At 43.4% G+C, this 27,732-nt stretch overlaps 1 protein-coding gene across 2 annotated transcripts in view; it reads right to left on the bottom strand.

Moving 5' to 3' along the window:
* Prtg (protogenin) overlaps positions 1–26,540 on the bottom strand; it is a 102,939-nt gene extending 76,399 nt beyond the window's left edge. For both annotated transcript variants that reach the window (XM_076926277.1, XM_076926278.1), the window contains exons 1-2: positions 25,941–26,540; positions 23,614–23,916 (exon numbers count right to left, since the gene is read on the bottom strand). In XM_076926277.1, coding sequence (XP_076782392.1) covers positions 23,614–23,916; positions 25,941–26,016 — 379 coding nt within the window. In that variant the 5' untranslated portion in view covers positions 26,017–26,540. The remainder of the gene's footprint in view (positions 1–23,613; positions 23,917–25,940) is intronic.
* Between the last annotated feature and the right edge of the window lie 1,192 nt (positions 26,541–27,732).

Below are 27,732 nucleotides of genomic sequence, written 5' to 3'. Positions count from 1 at the left end.
GAACATTGTATTTATACTACTTATGCCAAAAAAAACCCGTAGACAACTAAAGCCCTAAGTTTTACTGTTTTGAAACTAAATTCCAAGAAGGCTCTTCTTTTTTTATGAAACAGACTTTTAATTTTTTTGACTTTAAAGTTTTTTGAGACTTTTTAAAAAAATGTGTATGCGTGTTTGCCTGAATGTACATCTGTACACCATATATGTACAGTGGCCACAGAGGCCAGAAGATCCTCTGGGACTGGAGTTATAGACAGTTGCTGGCTGCCATGCAAGTGCTGGAACTGAACCCAGGTCCTCAGGAAGAATAGCCAATGCCTGTAGCCACTGCGCCATTTCTACAGCTCCCTGATACAGAGTTTTTAAAAATGTGCATTGGTGTTTTGCTTGCATGTATGTTGTTATAAGGGGGTTGGATCCCCTGAAACTGGTGCTACAGACAGTTATGGGCTGCCATGTGGAAGCTGGGAATCGAATCAGGGTCCTCTGGAAGGGCAGCCAATGCTGCTCTTAACCACTGAGCCATATCTCCATCCTCTTGACACATATTTTTAAGGACAAAAAGTTATATAGTAAGCAAGATAACAGCACGCAGATTTCATTTTCTTTTTATTTGTTTTGAGACAGGTTCTCACTATGTAGCCCTGGTTGGCCTGGAATTTGCTCTGTAGACCAGGCTGGTCTTGAACTCAGAGATTCACTTACATCTTCCTCCTAAATTCTAGGATCAAAGGTGTATACTACCATACCCAACACATACAGATTTTAAAAGCTGACTCCTGGGCCATCAAGATAACTCAATGGGTAAAGGTGCTTGTAATTCAAGCCTAATGATCTAAGTTTGATCTCTGGAATTCATCTGGTAGAAGAAAAGTGACTTCAAGTTCTTCTCTGACCTACATATAAAATTTACACATGAATACATGGATAAATGGATGGATGGGTGGGTGGGTGGATAAATATATGTATGGATGGGTGGGTGGATGGATGGATAGATGGATGGGTGGATGGGTGGGTAGATGGATGAATAGATGGATGGATGGGTGGGTGGGTAGATGGATAGATGGATGGGTGGATGGGTGGATGGGTGGGTGGGTGGATGGATGGGTGGATGGGTGGGTGGGTGGGTGGATGTATGTATGTATGGATGGATGGATGGATGGGTAGGTGAGTGGATGTATAGATGGATGGGTGGATGGGTGGGTAGATGGATGAATAGATGGATGGATGGGTGGGTGGGTGGATGGATAGATGGATGGGTGGATGGGTGGGTAGATGGATGAATAGATGGATGGATGGGTGGGTGGGTGGGTAGATGGATAGATGGATGGCTGGATGGGTGGGTAGATGGATGAATAGATGGATGGATGGGTGGGTGGATGGATGGATGGATGGATGGGTGGATGGGTGGGTGGGTGGATGGATGGATGGGTGGATGGATGGGTAGGTGGGTGGATGGATAGATGGATGGGTGGATGGGTGGGTAGATGGATGAATAGATGGATGGGTGGGTGGATGGATGGATGGATGGATAGGTAGGTGGGTGTATGGATTGGGTGGGTGGATGGATAGATGGATGGGTGGATGGGTGGGTAGATGGATGAATAGATGGATGGATGGGTGGGTGGGTGGGTAGATGGATAGATGGATGGGTGGATGGGTGGGTAGATGGATGAATAGATGGATGGATGGGTGGGTGGATGGATGGATGGATGGATGGGTGGATGGGTGGATGGGTGGGTGGGTGGATGGATGGATGGGTGGATGGATGGGTAGGTGGGTGGATGGATAGATGGATGGGTGGATGGGTGGGTAGATGGATGAATAGATGGATGGGTGGGTGGATGGATGGATGGATGGATGGATGGATGGATAGGTAGGTGGGTGTATGGATTGGGTGGGTGGATGGATGGATAGATGGATGGATATAAAAACTGAGTCCTGAAGTCCACTCTTTCCTCTTTTATGAAACTATCCCCATTTCCAGTGTAGAATTAGAGATACTTCTCATATCCCCAAGATCATGGAAGCTATTCTTTGCTCCTCTGTCTTATAAGCTTATAACAGACATTAGAAGCATTTAAAGGATATACCACAAAACATGGCCTAGGATACATTTTCTTTCAGTTCTGTCTTCACTAAAATATACTCATCTACCGATCAATGAATCTATCCATTCATCCATCTATCCTATATCTTTGTATATAGTCTATATAAGAATCTATCTATCTATCTATCTATCTATCTATCTATCTATCATCTTTAGATTACATAAGAAATAACATAATGTATACATAATAATTATCTGGAGGAGCATAAGATGCTAAAATGAGCACTGTCTCTTCAATACCATATACAAAAGCATACATTAAACAAAATTTATCCTGCTAGCCAGAAATGCATTTATGTTCCTGTTTAGTTGGGGTTTCTATTGCTTCAGTGAAACACTATGACCAAAATCAAGTTGGGGAGGAAAGGATCTGTTTGGCTTACACTTCCACATTGCTGTTCATTACTAAAGAAGTCAAGACAGGAACTCAAATAGGGCAAGAACATGGAGGCAGAAGCTGATGCAGAGGCCATGGAGGGTGCTGCTTACTGACTTGCTTCTCCTGGCTTGCTCAACCTGCTTTCTTATAGAACCCAGGACCACCAGCCCAAGTAACCTGACTCCATGACAAAGTTCATCTTAACTAAGTTTTAAGGGAAGACTTGGGGACAAGACAAACCAGTAAAACTAGGTGGAGGAAGTGAAGAAAAAAAAATCACAGGGAGGGTTTGATGGGATGACTTAGAACACAAAAATCACTCACTCAAACTCCGATGGACCAAGTTCCATCTCTGAAACCCATGGAAGTGGGAAGGAGTAAACCAGCTCCACAAAGTTGTCCTCTGACCTTCTTGAACATGTCCTAGCATGCACACACACACACACACACACACACACACACACACACACACACACACACAGAGTATCTTTTCAGAAAAGACAGGGAGGTATGGACTGGGGTGATGATTCAGTAGGAAGTGCTTTCTGATCAATCCTGAAGACCAGAGTGGTCAGATTCCTAGAATCCACACTATTGCCAGGTGGGTATGGTGGTACATCAGTAATTCCAGTGCTCAGAAGGAAGAGGGGAAAACCCCAGAGCAAGCGAGCCAGATGCACTAGCCCTTATCAGTGAACTCTAGGTTCAATTGAGAGAGCCTGCCTTGATGAATAATGTAGACCAGCAGAATAAAGCTCCTGACATCAAACTTGGGCTTTCCTTCCCTCTTTCTCCCTCCGTCCCCCCTCCCCCTCTCCCCCACACCATGCCTACACACATAAACATTTTTAATGAAAACTACAGATACATCTTGTATAATCATTAAACTGCCGTAACATTAGTCAGTGATCCGAGTTTTCTTCTCTAGAGTTGCAATAACTGTTTGCTTTGCCTTCCATCTTCCCAGCCACTCTTTATTCCTGAACATTGACAAAAGCACTATGAAACTCACCTCGAGGGCTGCAGAGATGGCTCCCCGATTAAGAGCACTAACTACTCTTCCAGAAATCCTGAGTTCAATTCCCAGCAAACACATGGTGGCTCACAACCATCTGTAATAAGATCTGATGCTCTCTTCTGGTGTGTCTGAAGACAGCTACAGTGTACTCTCTTAAACAAAATAAATAAATCTAAAACAAACAACCAAACAACTCACCTCACATAATCAGTCTCCATATGGCACTCCCGTAATCCCAACAGAATCCTATTAGTTTGGCAGTAAAATCTGATCTCTCTTTGAAAGGCATCCCCAAGTGGGATTTTCCCCCTCTCATATTATCTGTCTCCCAGCAGCCAGTGTGTGGTCACAGAGCGTATGGCACATGCTAACGCATTTATCAAGTGATTATTCCTGGCCCCTCTACTGGCAAAAAAAAAAAAAAAAAAGCAGGAAACCATACAGGGGAAAAAAATGCACAGTCAGCCACAGTAACCAGCTTCAAAGCTGCTCCACTTGTGTGGTTCCTATGAATTCCAGGGGAAGAGAAAGAAAATCCCCTTGCTTTGTCTTTCCCAGACCACTGCCGTTCAACAGTTTGCCAGGCGATTGCCTTATATTGCCCGATCCAAGAGATGCCTTTCTTAGGCCTTGTTGTCATTCCATAAAGAATTAGTTCTGCTTAATAGCTCAACTGTGCAGGAAGAACATTCCACACAGTTTTACACTGTGCACTAGTAACAGACAGAAGACTTGAGGAAGCATTAAAGAGCAGGGCTTTTGTAACCAAACGTGTCACTTAGCAACTCTGTCCACATGAAAAGGAGAAAGGAGAAAAAAAATCTCAAACTCACAACAGAAATATCTCTGGTTAGGACTCTTTTTGCTTTCAGAAATAGTTATTCTCAAGGACTTTAAACACATATTTGGAAGCTGCACTACATTAAATTGCTTTGTGATTTCACAGTGTTCTTCTGTATTTTTTAAATAGATGGATAATGGATAGATAGATGATTGATGGGTGGATGGGTGAGTTTATGGTGGATGATGTACCGGTAGGTGGATAGATGACGGATGGATGGATGGATGGATGGATGGATGGATGGATGGTAAATGGGTGGGTGGGTAGATTATAAATAATAGACAGTAGATGGATGGACAGATGGATGAATGGGTAGATGGATGGTAAATTGATGGTAAGTAAATGATAAATAATATGCAGTGGATGGATGGATGGATGGATGGATGGATGCTTAGATTCATGCACGCATAGATTCATGAATACATGGATAGGAGAATGGGTGGCTGGATGATAACACTGGTGGATGGGTGAGTGGATGATGGACTGGTGGATGGGTGGATGACAGATTATAGTTGATGGATGGATGGATAATAGATAAAACAGTTCTGGCCTCTCACGTTATATAATACGGTTTCCTCAGAGGATAAAAGACCTGGTTTTCTTTTCTCTTCCATATAACTAGATATGTGTTCTACAATATATATCTGCAATATATATATACAACATATAACTTTAAAATTTATTACATAAATTGAAAAAAAAATCAAGCCAGAGATGATGGTCCACACCTTTAGTAACACTTCCATCACTGAGGAAAGTCCAGACAGGAACTCAAGGCAGGAACCTGGAGGCTAGAACTGAAGTAGAAGCCATGGAGGGGTGCTGCTTACTAGACTCTCATGGCTTGCTCAGCCTGCTTTTTTACAGCACCCAGGACCACCAGGCCAGGGGTGGCAGCACCCACAGTGGGCGGGGCCTTCCCACATTAACCATTATTAGTCAAGAAAATGTCCTCCACACTGGCCTCACAGGCCAATGCTACAGAGGCATTTTCTTGCTCAAGATTCCTTTTTCCCAGATGACCATAGCTTGTGTCAAGTTGACATAAAAATCAGTCAGCATGGCGCTTCTAAGTCCAATCAAAAATAAGAGTCTTTTAACGTAACAAATAAGTTATCAGACCTTGAAAAATAATGACCATGTTTATACTCTAGTCTTTTTTAAAAAAATCTTCTAACAGCTGTTAAGGACAGAACCAGTATGTGTCTATCAGTGGAGATTGAACTAGGATCACTGAGCCACGCCCAAGTACTTTTATCTGAGACAGAGTCTTGACAAATGTCTGCTCTGTGACCTTCCTCCTTTAGCCTCCTGAGTAGCTGGGATTATAGACATGAGCTATCATGCCTAGCTAGAAGCAAGCCAATTTAAACTCTAACAGAAAAAAAATTATACATATATACAAAGAGAGACATATATAGCCATATGTAGTTATGTGCATCATTATTTGTGTATTGATATGTGGCACATATGAATAGATAATTAAAAATGAATAGATAGATACTGACCTTTGAACAACCTGTCATAGCATGACAAATTCATGTAGTAACAATTCTCTTTGTAAAATCATATGTATGTACATGTGTAGTGTTTGTATGTATATTTGCATATGTGTAGGTGCGCATGCTTGTATATACACACATGTGGAGGCCCAAGGTTGATGCCAGGTATTTTCCTCTTTTGCTTTCTTCCTGCTCAACCTGGAGTATACTCTAGCTTGCCAGCCAGCCTGCTCAAAAGATCCCTGCTCCATCTCCTAATGTGCTTGCATTACAGGCTAGCCTCTGTGCCCACCTAGGTCCTGAGGATTAAACTCAGCTCTTCAGCCTTGATCACCAAGCACTTTATCAACTGGGTCATCTCTCCAGCCCTTCCTTTTAGTATTTTTTTGGCTAAGGGAGATGCAATCTTGTGTTCAGAAACATAAAAGCTGAGAGCTGGGCCAAGTTGTGTTCAATAATCCAAATCCAGCAGTGTGGAGTTTATTGAGGTGGAGTTAAAGAAACTTGAAGCTCCATTTCACCTGCCTCTGAGGGTCACTGTTCAGGGGAAGGCTAACTGGTAGGATTTTCATGGCGGTGTTAGCAGTGGAGAGAGCCAAACAGCTTCACTGTTTCCTTGATGGCTTATAATTAACGCCATACAAAGGATTTTGTACTCATTGAAAGACAGAGACAGAAAAGACCATAAAACCAACTTCTCTGGTTAACAGCAAAACTAGTTATGCTGCACACAGATGTGCTACGATTGTTCAGATGACAATAATGATCCCCAGGTTCAGTTCTCACAGCCCAGTGTCCCAGGATTGGTATCTAAATGATTATGATTGTAAACAGATAAAATGGCGTTCAGGACCAGCTGTGTATAGCTGGGTTTCCCAGCTCGGTCTCACGTACAGCCTCATGCAAATTGTCCATATGGCTTGATGAGACCTGGTCTTCTGTTAAGGTGATGATCAACAATGAGACCAGTGTTAGCATTCCTTCTAGGCTCCACCCCACAGTTACCTGGCAACAGACAGGTATGCCTGACTCACTAGAAAAGACTCTCTTAGTCTCTGCCCATTCTCTCCCTGACCCCATCCTCCTCTTCCTCTTCACCCTTCTCTCCACCTCCATGTGTTCCTGGCCTGCCTCTTCTCTTCTCTCTCCTTTTCCTCTCTCATCCCTTCCTAACTCCACTTCCCATGCCCTAAATAAACTCTATTCCACACTGTAATCCATCTTATGGCTAGTACCTCAGGGGGAAGGGATGCCTCAGCACGGGCCCGCTGAGACATCCCTTCTACCTCACCATACCGCGCCTCTAGCAAAACATATCCTAACCTCTTCTCTTTTTTTATAAAACACAACAACCAGGCCATATAAAGACATCTGAAACTATGCCAACACTTTGAAGGAGACTACAACAGTAGTTTCCAACTATTGTGACGGGTACTAAGTCAGAGGGCTGGAGACTGGGAAGCATAATTTCCTATGGCCACATGCCAGCGGTAGACAGAGTCCATAATGTCATGAAAGCATGGAGTGAATTGCTCAAGACAGCAAAAGCAGAAAGATAAACAAACAAACAAACAAAACAAAAACCCAGGAGATGTTGAGCTGCTCAGTCAACAAAGTGCTTATTGCACAGATATGATCTAAGTTGATGTCCATCACCCATGTAGAAGCCAGGCATGATGATGCTCCAGTGCTAGGGAAATGGACAGAGGGAGACCCCTGAGGCTCACTAGCCAGCAAGTCTAGCTGAGTTAGGGAGCTCTGGGTTCAGTGAAAGCCCTTGTCTCAAAAACTACAGTGGAAAGTAGCTGAGGAGGACCCCCGGCTTTATATCCAGCTTCCACACACATGCACACAAACCCCTGCCCTGGAATAAAAATGTAAAGTGCTAAACAACTAGACTGCCATTCTCAGTGAATCGTACACAGTAGGGGTTCCAGAGAAAGAAGAGACTACAATGTATTGACATGGTGTTAAAAGGCTACAATGACAGGTTACACACAGAAACAAAATTTCACCTAGAGAATTCAGTGCTGATCCTTTGTTTTCCGTTTGATGAGTAAACCCCCAAAGAAAGCCAATCTGAATTTCCAAGTTAATCGGGGTATTTTGCATTTGTCTTCAAAGACAAGAACATTTTCCTGAGATAATCCCCACTGTAAGTTGATTGATTCACTGACTTTATAAACAGAGGCATTAAACTCTCAGGAATTCTGTTAATGGAAAGCTGCCTAGCCCCTGTTCCTAAAAGCAAGAGTTCTGAGTTGACAGGGGACTGGAGGGCATCTGAAGCCTTTATAGGTGACCTCAGACCCACACCAGGCCCCACACAAGCCCTTCAGTGTTTGAAAAGACAGCAGGAAGTTCTTAATCCTCCTTCCCTGCAGAGGAGATAAAGGCCTTTGATTTGGGATCACAACATCCAGGGACTAAGAGAGGATGGAGGATCTCACCCAAACAGCCCTAAGCATGGAAGGTCAGTGAGGAACAAATGGAACACCAGCTCTAACACGCAAGGGCCAACCTTTAAGCCAAAGAGCAGGGACAGACTCAGCCAGGACTGCGGCTGCTCCTCCCTTGCCCTGTTGCTAATCACTAATTCCAATGCAGAAGAGTTAAGAGGGGCCTTTGTGATCAATCGGTCGGATAACTACTCTTCAACTTACAGTTAGAGAAGGTGTAGCCAAGCCAGCCAGGCTCCTAAAACCTGCTCACATTACCTCACATCCCTACTGCCCCCCATCCCCAGATGAAGATACAAAAGCTATCATGTAGACAGAGTACAACATTCTCTTTGAAAATCAGTTGCCATCAGTTTGTAACTTTGGACTGAAAAATCAATAGATTCTCCAAGTAAACCTTTGTATTAGTTAGGGCTGAAAAGATGGCTCAGCAATTGAATTTATTGCTTTTGGAGAAGATCTGTTCAATTCACCGCATTCAACGGTCTGTAACTCCAGCTCTAGGGGAATCTAACGCCCTCTTCTGGACTCTGTGGGGATGTGCACTCGCACATGCACAAACCCACCCACACAAATATACTCATAATGAAACAATAAATTAAATATAAAAAAATTAACTATTCATAATATTTCAATTTGTTACTATCCCAATATCCCCAAACTAGCTTTTCTGTAACATATCATTAAGTACTTAAGAATAACAGGTCAGTTCCTCTGCCTTGTATAAAACCATTTCCTTATCTATTTAAAAATCCTTAAGACAGCTTGGAGGGGCACTACAGAAATTTCAAAACACCAAGAAGATTTTAATAGGATTCTGTAGTAACTTCACAGCATGGGAACTAACTTCAAGTTAAGTTCTGAAAGGCTCCAATCTCAGACTACAGTGCAATCTTTTCCTCCATAAATAGTCTCCATGGGGATTGGGCAGGTGGGAAGCACTTAAAATTTGTAAAACTCACTGTTAGTGTCAGCAATTTCTTATTATCAGCATTTTTTGGATGTTCATTTTCTGCTAGGCTCTAAGGGATGGGCACTATGACTCCCCCATTAGCAGCTGTCGGACTCCTTCTCGATGCCTGGGCTGTCCTAACCAAAAGGACTGTCAGTGGAACAGCCAACTCAATGTACTGTTTAGAACCAGCTATTCTGAACAGTCTGTGAACACCTTGAGAAAATGATATACAGAGAGCAACATCCAGCCCCCTACCCCTTCCATTCCAGCCCATGTCACAGATATTTGGCTTTTATAGGAAAACAGAAAAAAAAAAAGTGTATGTTTAACATAGGTTACATGTTCTAATCTATTTTAAGCAGACTGCTTTAAATAAAATTCAGCAATACAGATACAATCATATTTGACACAGGCTGTCACATTCTAACAAACCACTCCTATTCAAAGTTTTTTTTGTGTTTCAAAACCCAAGAAGGCATAGCCTGGATTCTGTTGGTCCTCAACCATTCTGAGAAGCCACAGGAAGAAAGGGTCTCTCCTGCTGATTTATGAGATGTTTATTTCAACCATCACTCCTCAACAATTCTATGCAAGACGGAAGAGGCAAAAGGTCCAGGGTGCAGTTGCTGGGATCAGCCATCTGTAAGCTCTCATTCTCCCAAAGAAAGTTACGACCTTTGACATTCTGCTAAGGTGTCAAAGCAACTGCTCATAAATGCATGTCAATAACGAAGCAGAAATCAATCATTTCATTTAATCCCATCAATTATTATGGAGTGGGACACAATGCGCCTCCAGAGCCACATACTGTTCAGTCACTTTGTGAGACCAATGCTGTTTTGTTAAGTTTGTTTTCCCTCTATTACATTAAAAAAAAAAAAAAGCATAATTCTACTATCACGGACAAAGAAGTATCTAGCCACTTAAAAAGTAGTTTCAAGGCAGGGCTGAGGCATTGCTCAGTTGGTAAAAGGCATGCCACACCACCATATGGACCAGAGTTCAAATCCGTCGAACTCCTAAGGAAGCCAGCTTGGTCATTAGTACCTATAATTCCAGTCCCCCTGGGGTGAACAGACAGGACCATCTCTGTAGCTTGCTGGCGACATTGTTTTCTCTCTCAAATACAACTTGAAAACAATCTATGTAACTTTTTATTAAAAATTTCACTGGGTCTTCTTAAATATAACAGTGCAACTGTAACAATATGTCTCTCTTGACTCAAATTTTTTCTTATAAAAAGATTCACAAACAGGAAACTGGCTTTATAAACATACTTTCACACTAAAATTTTTGGGGAATATGCTTTTTTTCAAAACTTTATTAATATATATATATGTATGTATATATGTGCACTTTGCCGACATTTAAGTCTGTGCCCACAGAAGCCAGAAGGAGGTGTTGGATGTTGGATTCTCTGGAATTAGAGTTACAGATAGAGTGTGAGCTGCCGTGTGGGTGCTGGGAACCGGGAACCAACACCATGTTTTGAAGAAGCAGCCAGTGCTCTTAACCACTAACTAATTCACCTCTCTAGCAATAGTCTTTGTAGCAATAGTCTATTGCATACAGACGAGTGCCCTAACACAGCTACAGCTCAGCTTAGCCTCTGCTGCGGAGTGAAACAAAGTAACTGAATAGCTCAAAAGTTACAGAACCCAAACAGGAGTTGAGAGGTTCTCTCCTTGCCCTCATAGTAGTGGCTTCACATACTCCATCAGCATTCATTTTAAATAGCGTGGCTCCCCCATGCAGAACTGTACCCCATTCGTGCAACATAAAATAGAATGGCAGTTTAGCTATGTACATGACATTAACTATGTTTCTGATAATCATTATGACAACTTTTGGAAGTGTCAAGAAACATGAAAAGCAAGGGCAATAATGTAATGACTACCCAGCCCACTGCTCCCTTTATGAGCCCATATACGCACATAAAGCAGCGGTTCTCAAACTGTAGATATTGGATATCCACATTACAATTTATAATAGTATCAAAATGACAGTTATGAAGTAGCATCGAAATAATTTTATGGCTGGGGGGTCACCACAATATGAAGAACTATATTAAAGGGCTGAAACATTAGGAAGGTTGAGAACCTTCCTAATTCAAATTAGGTCTAAAAAATTCAAAGATACTACTTTACTAAATCTTAGTAAGTATGGTTTTATCTTTTTCAAGGCAGGGCTGGGGCATTGCTCAGTTGGTAAAATGCATGCCACACCAGCATAGAGACCAGAGTTCAAATCCTTGGAAACCCCAAGGAGCCAGCTGTGGCCAGAAGTACCTGTAATTCCACGGCCCTCGGAGCAGACAGACAGGAGCATCTCTGTAGCTGGCTGGCCACTTCAGCACACTTCTCGTCAGACTCCCACCTGGTTTTCAATGCAAGCCTTGCTAGACACTTAACACTAACATTTCCCAAGCCAAAATCATGACCTTCTCCCTGCATTCTCTATCTCAGCTGATGGCAACAGCATTTACCACGTGACTCAAACTAAAAATCACCAGCATCCAGGCTGTGTCCTAGTTAGTTTGCTGTTACTGTGTTAAAACACCGATGAAAACCAACTTGAGGAGGAAAAGGTTTATTTCATCTTACAACTCTATCATGGAAAGAACCCAATATTGGAACCAAAGCAGAGGCCATGGAAGAGGGCTGCTTACTTGCTTGCTCCTCCTGTTTTGCTCAGACTGCTTTCTTATAAAATCCAGGACCACCTGCCCAGGAATAGTACCACCTGAGTAGACAGGACTTCCTCACGTCAATCATTAGTCCAGATAATGCCCTTCAGACTTGCCTGGAGGCAATCTGAAAGAGGCAATCCCTCAGTTAAGGTTCCCTTTTCCCAGATGACTCTCAAACTTATGTCAAATTGACAAAAAATAAAAAATAGTAATCTGCCACTGTGCAAGAGTGAGAAGCAGAGCTCAGAGCCTCAGCACCACAAAAATATTGGGCAAGTGTGCAATCCACCTGTAATCCCAGCACATGGGAGGCAGAGACAGGTGACAGGTACCCAGTGCCATCTGGCCGCTACACTACCTCAATCCCAAGCTCCTGCATCAGTGACAGTCCCTGTCTCAAATAAAGAATAATGGTGAAAAACACTCAACACCTTTCTTATTGTTGCTGTTTTCCAAGATACACAAACTAAAGCCGAGGGAGCTTGTCACTACTGTTCTACACACAGGGAGTCTGGCAGATGGAAAAGGAAGGACACAAGGCAGCTCTCAAACCCACACAAACACGTGTTGTGTGTCACTTGTGTTTCACATCTTCTGTGCTTTTTTTTTTTTTTTTATGAGAACATGTATGTGTGAGCACATGTATGTACACACGTATATGTGAAAGTACGACAATATCCTGGGCCTGGCATCACAGGTGGTTGTGAGCTACCCGATACCACCAGTGTTGGGAATAAAACCAGGGTCCTCTGAAGGGCAGTGAGTGGCTAACCACTGAGCCATCTCTCTGGCCCTGGCAGTTTTCATCTGAACTTCCCTGTTTTAATCTACTTAGTGTAAATAAGTATTTAATTGCTTTACTTAGCATGTGCATTCAGGCACAAATGAGAGACTCTGTCTCAATTTACAAGTGGAAGAATAGTCAAAAGTGCCTGGCACTAACTGCTGGCCTCCACATACTTGCACACACCACAGATACATACAAAATAAAAGAGGGATATCTTTAATTTCAGTGTCACTTCTGTAATATTCCCTTTCCTATAGTGTGGATTTGATAACTCTTTAAATATGAAAACTAAACAAAATATTTCCACACAAGGAGATGCACAGGCAGGCAACGCATTCTTACATATAAATGGAAACTAAGAATCTAAAAAAATTAAAATAAAAAAAAAGCCATATCCTATCACTTGGATAACTTCAGAAACACTTCTGGCCATCACACAGCTTTAGTCAAAGTAGTTCCTCAACTAAAATTATGTTAAAGACATTACTGACTGGGCTGGTAAGATGGCGCAGTGGGTAAGGACACTCGCTGCCAAGCCTGGAGACCTGGGTTCAATCCCTAGGACCCACATGGGAGAAAAGAGAATCAGCTCTTGCAAGTTGTCCTATGGCCTACACCATGAGACACACACATGCCTTCTCACACACAAGCATACACAAGCCATCATGAATAAATCTATCAAACGCTTTCTTTCTTTCTTTCTTTCTTTCTTTCTTTCTTTTTTTTTTTTTTTTGGTTTGTTTTTGTTTTTTTGGTTTTTTTCGAGACAGGGTTTCTCTGTGTAGTCTTGGCTATCCTGGAACTCACTCTATAGACCAGGCTGGCCTCGAACTCAGAAATCCACCTGCCTCTGCCTCCCAAGTGCTGGGATTAAAGGCATGCGCCACCACCACCACCCGGCTAAACGTTTTCTTTTTTTAATTGCCAAGTTAGAACATGAATGTAACTTTCCAGGAACACAGAAAACTCAGTGGGTAAAGGCATCTGCTGCCAAGCCTGGCAGCCTGAGTTCTAGCTCAGACCCACATGGTGGCAGGAGAGAACTGACTCCTGCAAGTGGTCACCTGATTTCCACATGTGCACACATGTGCGCATGCACACACACACATTTTTTTAAAAGTTCATTCTACTTATTCAGAAAACAGTAGCTGGCAAAATATCTTAAGAAAAGCTGTGCTCCCTGGTTTTGTTGGGTTTGTGGGGTTTTGTTGTTGTTGTTGTTGTTGTTGTTGTTGTTGTTGTTCTTTCTTTTTAATGGCACTGCTAACATCAAAGCATTTTTTCCTATTCTAAATCCACTTCGAGGTCAATATTTTAATCTGAATTACTGTAAACCCAATCAAAGAGACTCACACTAATTCAGACTGAAAGCTAGGAAAAACTAAACCTGAGGCCAGTGGTATAATCTGTTTCTACACAAATACATTAGCAACGCTCAAGAGAAAGTCTCAACTATGTTTTTAAAACACTGAATCAAAACTAAGAAAATGCTAAATCAATACACATCAGAATTTACCATCAATGTGTACAAAATTGTATATCACATGTACAAACTCTCAAAGCATCATAGCCATATAGAATTGAACAATCGCAGATAGAATACTAATACACTTTCCTAGAGTCTTAAAAACAGGGACTGGAGAGATGAGTCCATGGTTAAGAGCACGTGCTGCCTTTGCAGAGGACCTGGGCAGCTCACAACTGCCTACAAATACAGTTCTAGATGATCTAACACCCTCATTTGGCCTCAAAGGGCGCTGCACACACATAATGCACATATGTACATACAGGCAAATACTCATACACATAACATAAAAATAAATCATAAACAAATAGTCCTAGTCTAGCTATGGATACCTCTCAGTTGATAAGGTGAATCCTTGCCATGGGGAAGGCCCTGGGTTTAATCCCTGGTACCACAAAAATAAACATAGATAAAATACAAGTATCTAAATCATCTGTATTTGGCTTTAAATCTTCCATGAACAAAGTCCAAAATGGTACATTAAATACTACCCAAGTTACTTTAATTTTCTTCTCAGGGTTTTAAATGGTTCTGTTATAATGGGGTTGAACAAACTCTCATCAAGTATATATTTAGGGCCGGAGAGATGGTGACTCAGTGGGTAAAGTGTCTATTGCTCAAATATGAGGACCCTAGTTCAGATCTCCCACACTCATATAAAAGTGCACAAGAGCGTACACTGCAACCCAGAAGCAGGGAGACAGAGACAGGAGGATCTCCGGGGCTCATGGCCAGCCAATACTCCTGAGCCAGTGAGCTGCAGGTTCAGTGAATCCCCATATCCCAGACAAACAGATGGGAAAAGGCAGAAGAACACACTAGATATTGACCTTCATAAACACATGCACCCACAGCCATATATATACATATGAACATGTACCTACAGCATACAACACACACACACACACACACACACACACACACTACCACAACCAACACCACCATCTGGAGAAAGATGAAGACTGAAATCTACCAGATTCCTTTTCTGCCACTAATAAATAATCTAAAACAAATAAAAACAAATATATTTAAAAAAAAAAAAAAAAAAAAAAAAAAACACACAGCCGGGCGGTGGTGGCGCACGCCTTTAATCCCAGCACTTGGGAGGCAGAGGCAGGCGGATTTCTGAGTTCGAGGCCAGCCTGGTCTACAGAGTGAGTTCCAGGACAGCCAACTATACAGAGAAACCCTGTCTCGAAAAACCTAAATAAATAAATAAATAAATAAATAAATAAATAATAAAAAAAAAAACCGCTTGAAATTTTGTCTGCAAACTTCCTTGTGTGCTGGTAACCACCAGTTGAGCTTTACTTGATCCCAGGTCCCTTAAGATGCTACCATTCTTGCATCCTTTCTAGCAGAAGTTAAAAGGCTTCTGCTCAAAACAAGAATGTTGGGTACTGCTGACTTACATGTGTTCACCATTCACTAATACTAGCTACCACATAGCCAATGTTCTGTGGCCTGTCAGTGCCACACAATGTGCAGAATGTCCCAAGAGCCTCTCTTGGGTAAGCATTTTCTTCCATCCACAGAAGTAGGGTCCTCAAACAGGGGTGTCTGGGCCTTTTTGTTGTCACTGCTAGGAGGGACTAAGAGGCCAGGGATGCTGGAACACATCATGGAAGGCACCAGCTCTTAACACAGTGAGATGTTATCTGGCCCCAAGTCCCAGCTGTGCCAAAGCTTAGGAACTCTGAGAAATGATACTCCCAACCAGAAAACCCTTTTGTCAACATATTATTGGGGCCTGGGACTTGTTGGCAGCAGAGATAAAATGTCTCTGAGTTTTACTATGGTCTAAGTACTACTTAAAAACTCCAAACCAAATGCCAGTAAGATGGCTCAGCAGATAAAGAGACCTGCCACCAAGCCTGAGGATCTAAATTCAATCCCCAGGACTCAGAGTAAAAGGAGACAAGCTGAGGTAGGTGTCCTCTAACTCTCACCTGTACACACATGTACACACACAGACACAGACACACACACACACACATACACACACACATACACACTCAAACTGTAGTAACTGTTAATAAAAAATAATAAAACAGTAAGAAGGCTTATACTTAGGATTGTTGCAAAAGAATATGACTTATCTCAAGTTGTGCTGATGGGGCTGGGAAGACAGCTCAGCAAGTAAAGCCCGCACTGCTCAAGTATGAGGTCAGGACCTACAAAGAAAGCCGAGCACAGAGACACACACTTGTAATCCCAGCAGCAGAGAGGCAGGTCACTGGGTCTCACTGACTAGCCAGGCCAGCCTCGACCCAGGAAGCTCTAGGACAATGAGAGACTCTGTCCCAAAGGGAAAGACAGCACCTAAAAAATTACACTTCTGGCCTACACATGCATGCCTACTTGTGCACCACACACACACACACACACACAGTATAAAGCACAAAGAACAATTTTAAATAACTTCAATAAAGGGTTGGAGAAATGGCTAAGTAGAGGTCCTGGGCTCAGTTCCCAGCACCCACACGGCAGGCAGCTCACAGCCACCTGTAACTCCAATTCCAAATGATTCAACACCTTCTTCTGGCCTCCCCTGACACCAGACACTCACCTGGCACACAGAAATGCTTAAGAAAAAGCACTCATACACATGAAATAAAGCACCACTGCAGCTTCATAAAGGAAGTTCTTATCGAAACTCTCTTCACCACATCGTCATACATTAACCAGAGGACACCAGTGGAAAACCAGGGTTCTGGGCAGTGCCCAAATTCCCCACAGTCTACTGATTCATCTAACCGATTCAAGTAACGCTGCCAACATTGAAGCGCCAAACATCTATAAACACTCCAGAAAGATAAGCCCTTGAGAAACCAACCAAACAAACAAACAAAAAGAAACATTTTAAATTCATGCCTTCAGCATAGTCTGTAAGAATTTGGCATTTTAGGGTTCATCAAAAGCAGTCCCTAAGAATCCCAGGTTTCTTAAGGAATGTAAAAGTCAGGAAAGAAATCTGTAAGATTAGAGTCAGAGATATCTGCCAGGATGCCGCCTCCACCGCCACCACGAATGCCCAGCCCACTAGCACCTCACTCCACCATAGCACCCAGCACCCCAGCACTGGAGAAATTGTGGAACACCGTTACCTGTTTTACACATGATCTCCCTATGTCCTTTCAAGCTGAGCATGCTGACAGGCCAAGCATCTGTATCTGCTTCCTTTCTCACTTACCAATGTATCAGTTACGAATTTAAAGATACTTTATAACAAAGGGGCCAGACAATTTAAACTCAAAGTAGTAAAATAGACTTACTTGAGATGTCTTTAGAATTTTTTTTAATTAAGTCATCAAAGTTATTTTTTAAGAAATTCAAGCAATGGGGCTAGAGAGATGGCTCAATAGTAAAGAGTACCTGCTACTTACAGAGGAGCAAACTTCAGTTCCCAACACCCACACCAAGATGCTCGCAGCTGCCTAGAACACCCTCCAGTTTCAGGGGATCTAGCAGCATCTGAGGGTACTGTGCAGGTATGTGGTACATACATATATGCAAGCAGGCACTCACAAATAGACATAAAATAAAAATAAATATATCTTTCTTAAAAAAAAGAGATCATGACTCAACATGGCTGATTATTTTGCAAGTGAGTCTCCATCAGTTACTAGCTAAAAGCAAGGATTCCAGCTGAACACCCCTGGCTATGAGATAAAGATCATGTCTCCAAACTGTAAGTAAAAGTATGGCTGTCACAGGGATAACGTCAAATGCATTTCACTCGTTGGCTGAAATACACATTAAACCTAAAGCCTCGCTTAAAAGATTAGTTTTCTGTTAGTCTCTTAAATTGTTGTGAGCTTCCTCGACAGGCTCAACTGTCAGATAAGGGAGCACAGATTCCCAGGGTTTGTACAAACAACCCCCGGCTGTGAACATTTTTCTTTAGAACCTTGAAGACAGTTGACCAAAAGGGTATAGACCCAGGGCACTTTCAAGGTGTCATTTTAAAATGGGCAGAAATAAAACAAACACATTCGTGTGTGTGTGTGTGTGTGTGTGTGTGTCTGTCTGTCTGTCTGTCTGTCTGTGTGTCTATGTGTGTGTGAGAGTGTCTGTGTGTGTGTGTCTATGTGTGTGTGAGTGTCTGTGTGTGTGTCTATGTGTGTGTGAGTGTCTGTGTGTGTGTCTATGTGTGTGTGTGTGAGTGTCTGTGTGTGTGTCTGTGTGTGTGTGTCTATGTGTGTGTGTGTGAGTGTCTGTGTGTGTGTCTATGTGTGTGTGAGTGTCTGTGTGTGTGTCTATGTGTGTGTGTGTGTGAGTGTCTGTGTGTGTGTCTATGTGTGTGTGAGTGTCTGTGTGTGTGTCTATGTGTGTGTGTGAGTGTCTGTGTGTGTGTCTATGTGTGTGTGTGAGTGTCTGTGTGTGTGTCTATGTGTGTGTGTGTGTGTCTGTGTGTGTGTCTATGTGTGTGTGAGTGTCTCTGTGTGTGTCTCTGTGTGTGTGAGTGTCTGTGTGTGTGTCTATGTGTGTGTGTGTGTGTGTGAGTGTCTGTGTGTGTGTCTATGTGTGTGTGAGTGTCTCTGTGTGTGTCTATGTGTGTGTGTGTGAGTGAGTGTCTATATGTCTTCAGGAAAGGAGAACTCTACCTTCTTGTTGGATGCCTGCTTTGTTTTTAAAAAAAAAAAAAAAACCCACCAACTTTGAAAAGAGGGAGATAGTGTTACAAGTGGCATAAAATGAGAAGAGAATCACACGCAAAGGAGGAAAAACTGGTTCTCTGACCTAGAGATTATCAGGGCCCTGATCCACAGACCTCAAGCAGGGAGCTCTTCAGAGCCAGCCTGCAGAAGGAGGTGTCTACAGCTCTTACTGAGTTGACTTCATGAGTCCTGGACATCTGGCAGAACTTAAACAGATTCGTTCAAACCATGCTCTCTCTCCCTAGGGTACCAGGAGGCAGTGACTACGCTTTACTGTGCAGGTTGCCAGATCTGTCTCTCTAAATACATATTTTATTCTCTTTCTTTATTCCAGTATCCATGGACTCAGAGTTCCATGTCGAACTGCTGAATGGAGACAGGGAGCTGTAAGTGTTTGTGTGTCTCACAGAAAGGAGTCTGCCTCCAAGTCAAAACCCCACTGTAACAAGGACACTCACTGCAGGAAGCTTTGCCAGTTCTGGGTCCAGGATCTCTGATAAAAATCCAAATATCTGAGCTGTATTTTTATATTCTTATTCTTTCATATGCCACGTCATTCCCTTTTCTCAAACATTATTTTAAATACTCTTAATGTCCTTTACATTTCAAAATGAAGTTTGGGTAGTAATTTATAAAGGACTCTTTAAGGCAGAAACCTACACCCACAAAATAAAAATGCTAAGAATTTCACCTTACACAAAAGCAGCAGCGCTTTCCTCAAGAAAAACAGCGTGTCCTATTAAAGGCAGTGATTCCAGTCACTTTAAAATTCGAGAAATGCTCACAGGAACAACTTCACCGAGGCTAAAATCAATCTCAAATTAAAAAACAAACAAAAAAAAACCCCAAAAAAACCATGAAGGTAAAAGAATTCCACCTACATTTTTTTAAGCCTTTGCCCAAGTTTTTTTTTTTTTTGGGGGGGGGTGTGCGGGGGGAGGTTTGATCATAAAAGCCCTAAAACATAAGCAGGATTTGTGCTGCCTCCCTCCCAGCTAGAGGCTTCGAGTTCCACCTTTTATGGAAAGGAAACAAACAGACAGCTTCCTGTTCAATCCTCGCTGATGGCCAGACTTTTACACATCACAGAACACGCCCGCCTCCTCTACTCCCCTTATCTTAATTTAAACTTGTTGAAATATGAGACTGTTTTAGCACACTAACGCTTTCCTCTGAGATTTATCTTATGCCAGCATTAAGGATGCAAGGAACATCAATGCGGCTCTCTGGTTACTTGGTATTCCTAAAATATTTTAATCGCAGTGTTTATATAAGGAAGACAGCACTCAAGTAGGTGAAATTTTAATGTACTAAAATTTAACATATTTACATTCATAACCCCTACTTTAATGTTCTGATTATTATATATATTACTATGATATGCAACTAGGAAGGGGTCTCCCACACCACTTCCCCCTCTTTTTTAATTACATGAAAATATAAAAAGGTGGCCAATGAGATTGCTATCATACAAAGGATTACTTGAAAAAAAATAGGTATATATTATGTTAACCCTATGTTTTCCTTTTTAAAAAGGGATGCCTTAGCAAAACTAAGCTAGCCGTATTCTTTTGTGCTTGGGTGAACAACCGGAAAGCCAAGCCTCCAGGCTTTAGGGAAGAGCCTTGTGCTGATGTGCCGGGGAGATAAGGTCCCATAGTGACACTTAAGGAAGGGCCAGCTCGCTTTCGAATTTCTGCATTCCTCAAGAACAATTCATGGCAATAAGCAACTTTGCAGAAGAACCACATGAAAGCTGGGGCCAATGAATGAGGGTCATCTGCTCTTTATCACAGGGTAAACCTCACCCTGGCCAGGGTCTAACCTTTTAACCCTGCGGATTCCTAATTTACACATGAATAATGGAATTCTGGCAGAGAGTGCAACTTTCTGATTCTACACTGCTAAATTCAGAAACTAAGACTCAGCCTGTGTGTTTAAAAAAAAAAAAAAAACCAGAAAACAAACTAAAAAACAAAAACATTAAGAGTGTCGCAGATTAAAGTTTTAGATTACAGATGGCTACCACCACCAAAGCAAACGATGCATTCGCTCATAAAATCCCTAAGAAAACAAACAAACAAACAAAAAAACCCCACAGTACCCTGGTGTTATCCGTAAGGGGAAGAACTAGCTTCACACACACACACACACACACACACACACAGAGAGAGAGAGAGAGAGAGAGAGAGAGAGAGAGAGAGAGAGAGAGAGAGAACCCACGGAATGTCGCTCTGCTCCTCCTACTTTGGATAACATCTGCACAGGAAGAGCGATTAAAGCCCCTGTTACCAGACACTGCTTCTCAGACATCAAAACTATGAATCTAGGATCACTGGGAGCCTTCTTATTTTTAAAGAGAAACGTAAATTTGAATATCTTGTGAACTTCTTGTTTTAAATCTGTAACAGTGACTGTACAGTCCCCAACCCAAGCAAGAGATGTTCTAAACACTCAATCTCGGGAGTTTTGTTTGTTTGTGAGGTCCTGTGAGATGGATCAGTGGGCAAATAAACATTCCTAACTACATCTGCCAATGTAGTCCAAACTGGCCTAGAACTCACCACCCTCCCTCCTCTGCCTTCCACAGGATGGGATCTCAGGTATGTACCATACCTGACTTTTCAATGCAAGTTCTTATATTTATAAATATGGAGATTAGGTCATCTACTTCCCCACAATACTTTGCAAAGTGATTAATATGTAAGTATTATGAACAAAAATATTAAAGATACAAAAATGTGAAGATACTCAAAATGGTAAAAGCTTTTTGTATGATTGGTTTGGATTTGGTTTGGGGATCTGGAACTGAACCCAGACACTCATGCACAGCAAACATATGCTCCAACACTGTGCCACAAACCCAGGCCCCGTTCCTAATACTTGTTTCATTTCCGATTTTATTTATGGAGTCAGAAAGCTGGGTGGGCTATGGGACTCTGTCTCAGGAGGTCCTGGAAGCAAGGATGGTCTTGATAGGCATCTGTCCACTCACCTCCATCATCTACTTCCCTACAAAAGCAACCCAAAGTACAGTGCCTTGGCATGACAAAATTAGAAAAAAAAAAGATTGCATGAATCTGGAAAGATGAAAACGCAAGAATCACACAGTGATTGTATGTTAGACAAGACTAGGATGGACAGAACATAAAGCTAAGATAAGATGCATATTCTTATCAAAGTGGATCTATTTAGTGAAACCAGTACTCAATGGAAGAAAAATTACTGACCAGGGACCATAGCCAAAGGGAACAGAGGGGTGGGGTGTTGGGGATGGAGTTTATCAGAAATCTTTTTCACTGTTATGTTCTTTGGTGGGGTGGGGGTGGGGCTAGGTTTGGAAGCATCTCAAATCTGCCAATGTAGTTCAACACAAACATCTCTTTTCCACGATTCATCATCACAGCTCAAATCACACCAAGAACTTCTCTAAGCACCGCAGAAACATGCCAGTGAGCTGCAGTTGAAGTCACCTGAGAATCTCAGAAGCTACCTTCCAAGCTTCTGTTGTTGTAGACCTTGGACAGACCACTCCCTAAAGCCTATGTGGTTATCTCAAGAACGTGCTCTTCCTGTCCTACACTTTATGAACCAGTCAGTGTGAGTACAGTGCGGAATCTGACCTTTCTGGGTTAGCAGCACAGCTGGACTGTAATGCTCTTGCCACCAGCCCAGTTTGTTGAATACTGCTTAGTCACCTGAAGAGGTGGTGACCTTAAGGAGTTCCCTTCCTTGTCCTAGGCCCATCCCAACACCCAAAGCAGTTGCTAAGTCAACCACCATCCAGAGGATCACTTACGCTGATGGTGTGCTCAGATGATGTCAATATAAAGAAAATTCTTAAATGGCAAACTTTATGGCAACTGAAATAAGAAATGAGCAGATCTGGGGGCTGGAGAAATAGCCATCAGCGATTAGGAGCATTGGCTTCTCTTCCAGAGGACCCAGGTTCAATTCCCAGCACCTACATGACAGCTTACAACTGTCTCCAACTCCAGTTTCAGGGTATCTGACACCCTTACACCAATGTGCATTCAGGCAAAACAATGCACATGAAATAAAGATAAATAAAAGTTTTAAAAGTTACCAAGAAAAAAAAATGCAAAAGCAGATCTGACCTAATAACATTAGGCCTAAGACAGAAACAGCGGTAATCTCTTTCCCTCCCAGCTGGAAAAGACTAGAACTACTTCAAAGGCTGGAGAGTCACTAACCAATGCCCTCTCTTGGGATCACAAAGCAACATGGGTGATCTAAGGGCAGTCTGAGATGGAAGGCTGGGCTGTAAGAAAGATTTAGCACTGAAGATCCAGCCACACAGCAGAAAGATTTATTTGAGGTTGTTTCCACTCAGTGATTTCTCAAAGATTAAAAATTTTACAACAGCTTTGTTTGCACTGGTCAAACTTCTTCATGTAATTCTTAGAGTGAGCAACGTTTGAAATGTGCATAGGCCCACCTAGTCAGGTTTTATTTTATGCTGTGTTCAAAGTCTAATTTGAGTTTGCTTTCCAGCCAGTCAAGTTTACATACATAGATTTCTGCCTCCCTTAGCACCAGCTAGTACCATCTCTGGTAAAATTCTTAATATATGCATGATTTTAGTGCTATTCTTAAGCCAATTTAAAGAAAAAAAAAACTTTTAACAATAAAACTGTTAACCACCAAGAAGAATTTCAACACTTACTTGACAGTGTCAGATGAGCCTTCTGGCTAAGAATGGCCCCATATTTGTTCACTGCCAAGCACTGATAAAATCCTTCATCCGTTGGCTCTCCCCGCCTGCCTTCCACCTCACTGATGTATAAAGAGCCATTAGATAGAACCTGGATCCGTTTATTTTCAGACAATTTTGCTCCATTTTTCAACCATGTGACCTTAATGGGACCTTCTCCGTGTGCCTGGCAATCTAAAAAGACTGGGTCTTTCCTTGTGACTGTTGTATCCTGTGGTTCTTTCATGAAAAACAGTTCGTTAAAGCTCCACACTCCTGCAAAGGAAAAAAGGGAGAAAGGTGTATCCAGAATTACAGGTATAAAATCATTTAGCACACAAGTGTAAACACATATTTGTGGTAAAAGGTAGTTCCTGTAGCCACAACCATCAACTTCCAAAGACTTTAATAGCTACAGATCCTTCCAACAACTCAAAACATGGGAAGATTCTAATACCTTCTATGCAGCCCAAAAATTTGGTTCTCAGGTTTCTCACCAGAGACCCAAAATCATCAGAACCTACTAGCACAAGCCGTTGGCTACTTTTACAAGCCTGTCAAAAAGATCTTGAACAGGGTTAAGTCATAAAAGTCTAATTTTACAAGAAATCATTAGCAAAACTCCAACTCTGTGAACAAGCGAGTTTATTTCCTTGTCTCTTGAAGTGTTTTTGGGAAACCCAGCACCTACTCTGTTGGGAAGTACGTTTATCTTTTGTGACAAATTACAAGTTTGCATTTTTTCTTCCTATCTGCCCTTTTACAGCAGGGATGCTGTCTCCTCTCCTTAAAAGAAATCCATTTACTTCATTTCTGCCAAGCCAGCTAGGTATTTAAAGGGCACACAATAGACTTTGAAAAGTTGGTAACTTGCCACTTGTACTCAGTGGGTGATCGGATTAGGAAACCTTTATTTCACTTTTTTAGTGCTACCAACTGTTGGAAAAAAATGCGTGACTAATTGGTCCTTACTGTCTAAGAGGGATAGGAGATTGCTTAATCAGCCAATACACATTTTTATCAGAGCAGAGGAAATGCTTTATCCAAGCATACACAAGCTGCAGGTCCCCCCAGAATAAAGCATTCGTTGCCTCCTGCCATCAGAGCAAAAGCAAAAATCTATCTATTTTATCTGAGCCGGCAAAAAATTAGGGGTCTTGGAGGGAGTTTTTTATTTTTTTTTTACACTTCTTCTGGTCAGTTCGAAGCCCTGATTACAAATAACCAGCAATGATTTATCTGTTTCTGATCAAGACAGATCCTGAACACCTCAGAGTCTGGGACTCCAGACTTCCCCTAAGGTCTGCCTCAGGCAGCTACCCCAACAGCCCCATGCAGCATGCACCACTCCGGAAGACGCCCATTGTGTTTCTGAGCCGCATCCTACTTTGATCCTTTCTCTTGCTAACTAAAACTAACTCCTCCAGAAAAAGAGAGAGAGAGAGAGAGAGAGAGAGAAGAAGAAGAAGAGGAGGAGGAGGAGGAGGAGGAGGAGGAGGAGGAGGAGGAGGAGGAAGAAGAAGAAGAAGAAGAAGAAGAAGAAGAAGAAGAAGAAGAAGAAGAAGAAGAAGAAGAAGAAGAAGAAGAAGAAGAAGAAGAAGAAGAAGAAACAACCAGTGATTTTAACTTACAAATGAATAATTCAAGCCCCTCTGGTCAAAGATCCTCCTTTCTTTAATATTCACTTTACATTTTTCTGTCTTTGAAAAAAACCAAGATTGCAGATAGAGAAATAAATTTATGTGAGTTTGTGCAAGGTTAATCTGGAGGTTTCAGGGACCTCCAGCCGGCACCCCAAAGACCTACATGCAGAAAGTACAGTTCTATCCAGACACCTATCTCCCTGCCTCTCTTGGGGCACAAATGGGCCGTCCAACTTTCAAGCTCCTTCTCTTTGCAATTTCATCCTCCCATCTCCTTGCTCAGTTTGGAGCTGAGAAAACGCGGGGCGCCCAGCTCGACCACCGTGAGACCTGGAGGAACCCCACTGCAAACCCTGGAAACGGCGCGCAACCGCGGCGCCCCCCTGCGTGGCGAGGCTGCCACTCAGGAAACAATATAAATAAAACCACGTGCGGCCGCGGCCCGGGAGGCAGCGCGGAGCCCCCAGCTGGCCGCAGCTCGGACAATGGCATGAGCAGGAATAGTGGTCAGCGGCTCCAGGAAGACTCGGCCTCGGCCTCGGAGCGCTGGGAGAGTGCATCCGGAGAGAACCCTGGCGGGCCGCACCACCCGGGGCACCTCGGCCCGTCCCCCTCCCCGCGCACGGTCGCGCACACTCGCATGGGGAGCGCGCCCACCTGGAACCGAGCCGAGCGGCGGCAGTAGCAGCAACAGCAGCAGGGGCAGCATCCCCGGGCGCACGGGAGGCGCCATTCAGCGGGGCTGCGCGGGCATGCTCCCGGGCTGTTCGCCCGCGCCCGCTGCTCCCGCTGCTCTCCTGGACCCGCAGCTCCTGCTGCAACCCGCTGCTCCGGCGTGGCGAGGCGACGCGCCGCTTGCAGGCGCACGGAGCCCCGCGAGTGCGCCAAGCCGCGGGGACCACGCGCGCCGCGTCCAGCCGGGGGCGGAGGGAGGCTGTAGAGGGCGGCGCAGTGGACAGCCTGGCCGGCCGGGGACTACTTTCTACATCTGGCCCCTGGGCCCCGCACGGCGAGGTCGGCGCTGCTGGCGGAGGGACACGCTGAGATCGCCTGGGCGACCCCGGGGACAGGGGGAGGGCCCCGCCGGACAATGCACCTGGGGGTCAAGCCCCCGCCCCTCGGCCTGCGCGCCACGGCCGGCCACCGGGCCACAAAGGCCAATCCTCCTGGCCGCGGCCAGCCCCCCGGGGCCCTTCTCCCTCCTGCGGGCCAGTTGAAGATTCTGCACGGAGGAGGGGGCTGGGGTGGAGGGATGGTGTTGAGAGATGTGGAAAGGCCGGAGACTTCTCCCCTGATGGCCCCCTGCCCATCCCCCTGCCTTGCTCACCCGCCCAGGCCCTGTTCAGGGAAGTCCAGTTCCCACTTCTGAGGCTTGTCAGCGCCCCTGGAGGCATCCTATGGCGACAACCCCCACCCCCCCCCCCCAACTACCACCCACATTTGGAGACTGTTCTTATCTTCTCTGGTCTCATCAGATACAGCCGTGGCTTCAAAATTATCTTAGAGAGCCCTAAAATTAGCAGTTATTTTTGGGAGGAGACGTTTTAACTCTGCTTAAAGTGAATTAAGTTTTTAATGTGTGAGAACTAAGCGCAGAAAGGTCCCTATTCTGAGAGTAGAGACGAGATCAGGGGCTGTCCAGAGCTTGCTGTGAGAGGCCAGACTTTGGTGGGTTACCTGCTTAAATAAAAGTTAGGCTGATGAAAGAAGACTCCAACGATGGGAATTTGTTCACAGCTCTTGAAATTAATTAAGGATAACCCAGAGGAGTCGAAACGTACATTTAAAGAGGGCGGGCTAACGGGGGGGGGGGGGGTGCCGTATGGAGCCTACAGAGCCTTTACACGTGGATTAGCGTTTGCTAATCCCGATCTAAATCTTTGGCACATGACGAGGGCACAGGCTAAAAGCTAACTTTAATTAAAGCCGCTGACGGAAATCTAGCTTTTGTCACTAACTGCCTTTAGCGAGTTCCAGGAATCCTCCTGATTGCTTGGGGGGGGGGGGGGGGAGTGAGAGAGGGGAGCGTGGGTTTGGAAATCCATTAGGACTCCGGCACTACTTACCCTAAAACTTACTCAAGAAAAGTCAATCTACTTTGCAATTTCATTTTAACCCCGTGTAAAACAACAGTACCCTTGGCTCTGTTGCGTCCAAACTCGTATTATAATTTAGATGAGTTTGAACAATTTCTAAACCTCAGAATATAAATTCGTGGAGAAAGAAAAATGAAATGTAGCTGTTGACTTTTAAATTACGTTTTTGTTTGGGTTGTTTTGAAACACGGTCTTATTTTGCAGTCCACACAAACATGGACCTCACTTGTATGTGGTCCAGGCTAACATAGGCTCGAGCTAGCATTCCCAGACTGGCTAGATTTTTCTTTATTATATGATTATTTTCGCCTCCCTCTGGACTTCCTGTTCTTAGTCCCAACCGACCCCAATCG

The sequence above is a fragment of the Arvicanthis niloticus genome, chromosome 27 (assembly GCF_011762505.2).
Source record: "Arvicanthis niloticus isolate mArvNil1 chromosome 27, mArvNil1.pat.X, whole genome shotgun sequence".
In the NCBI taxonomy this organism is placed as follows: domain Eukaryota; kingdom Metazoa; phylum Chordata; class Mammalia; order Rodentia; family Muridae; genus Arvicanthis; species Arvicanthis niloticus.
The sequence above is the reverse complement of the archived record's forward strand: the minus strand, read 5'-3'. Positions and strand labels throughout refer to the sequence as shown.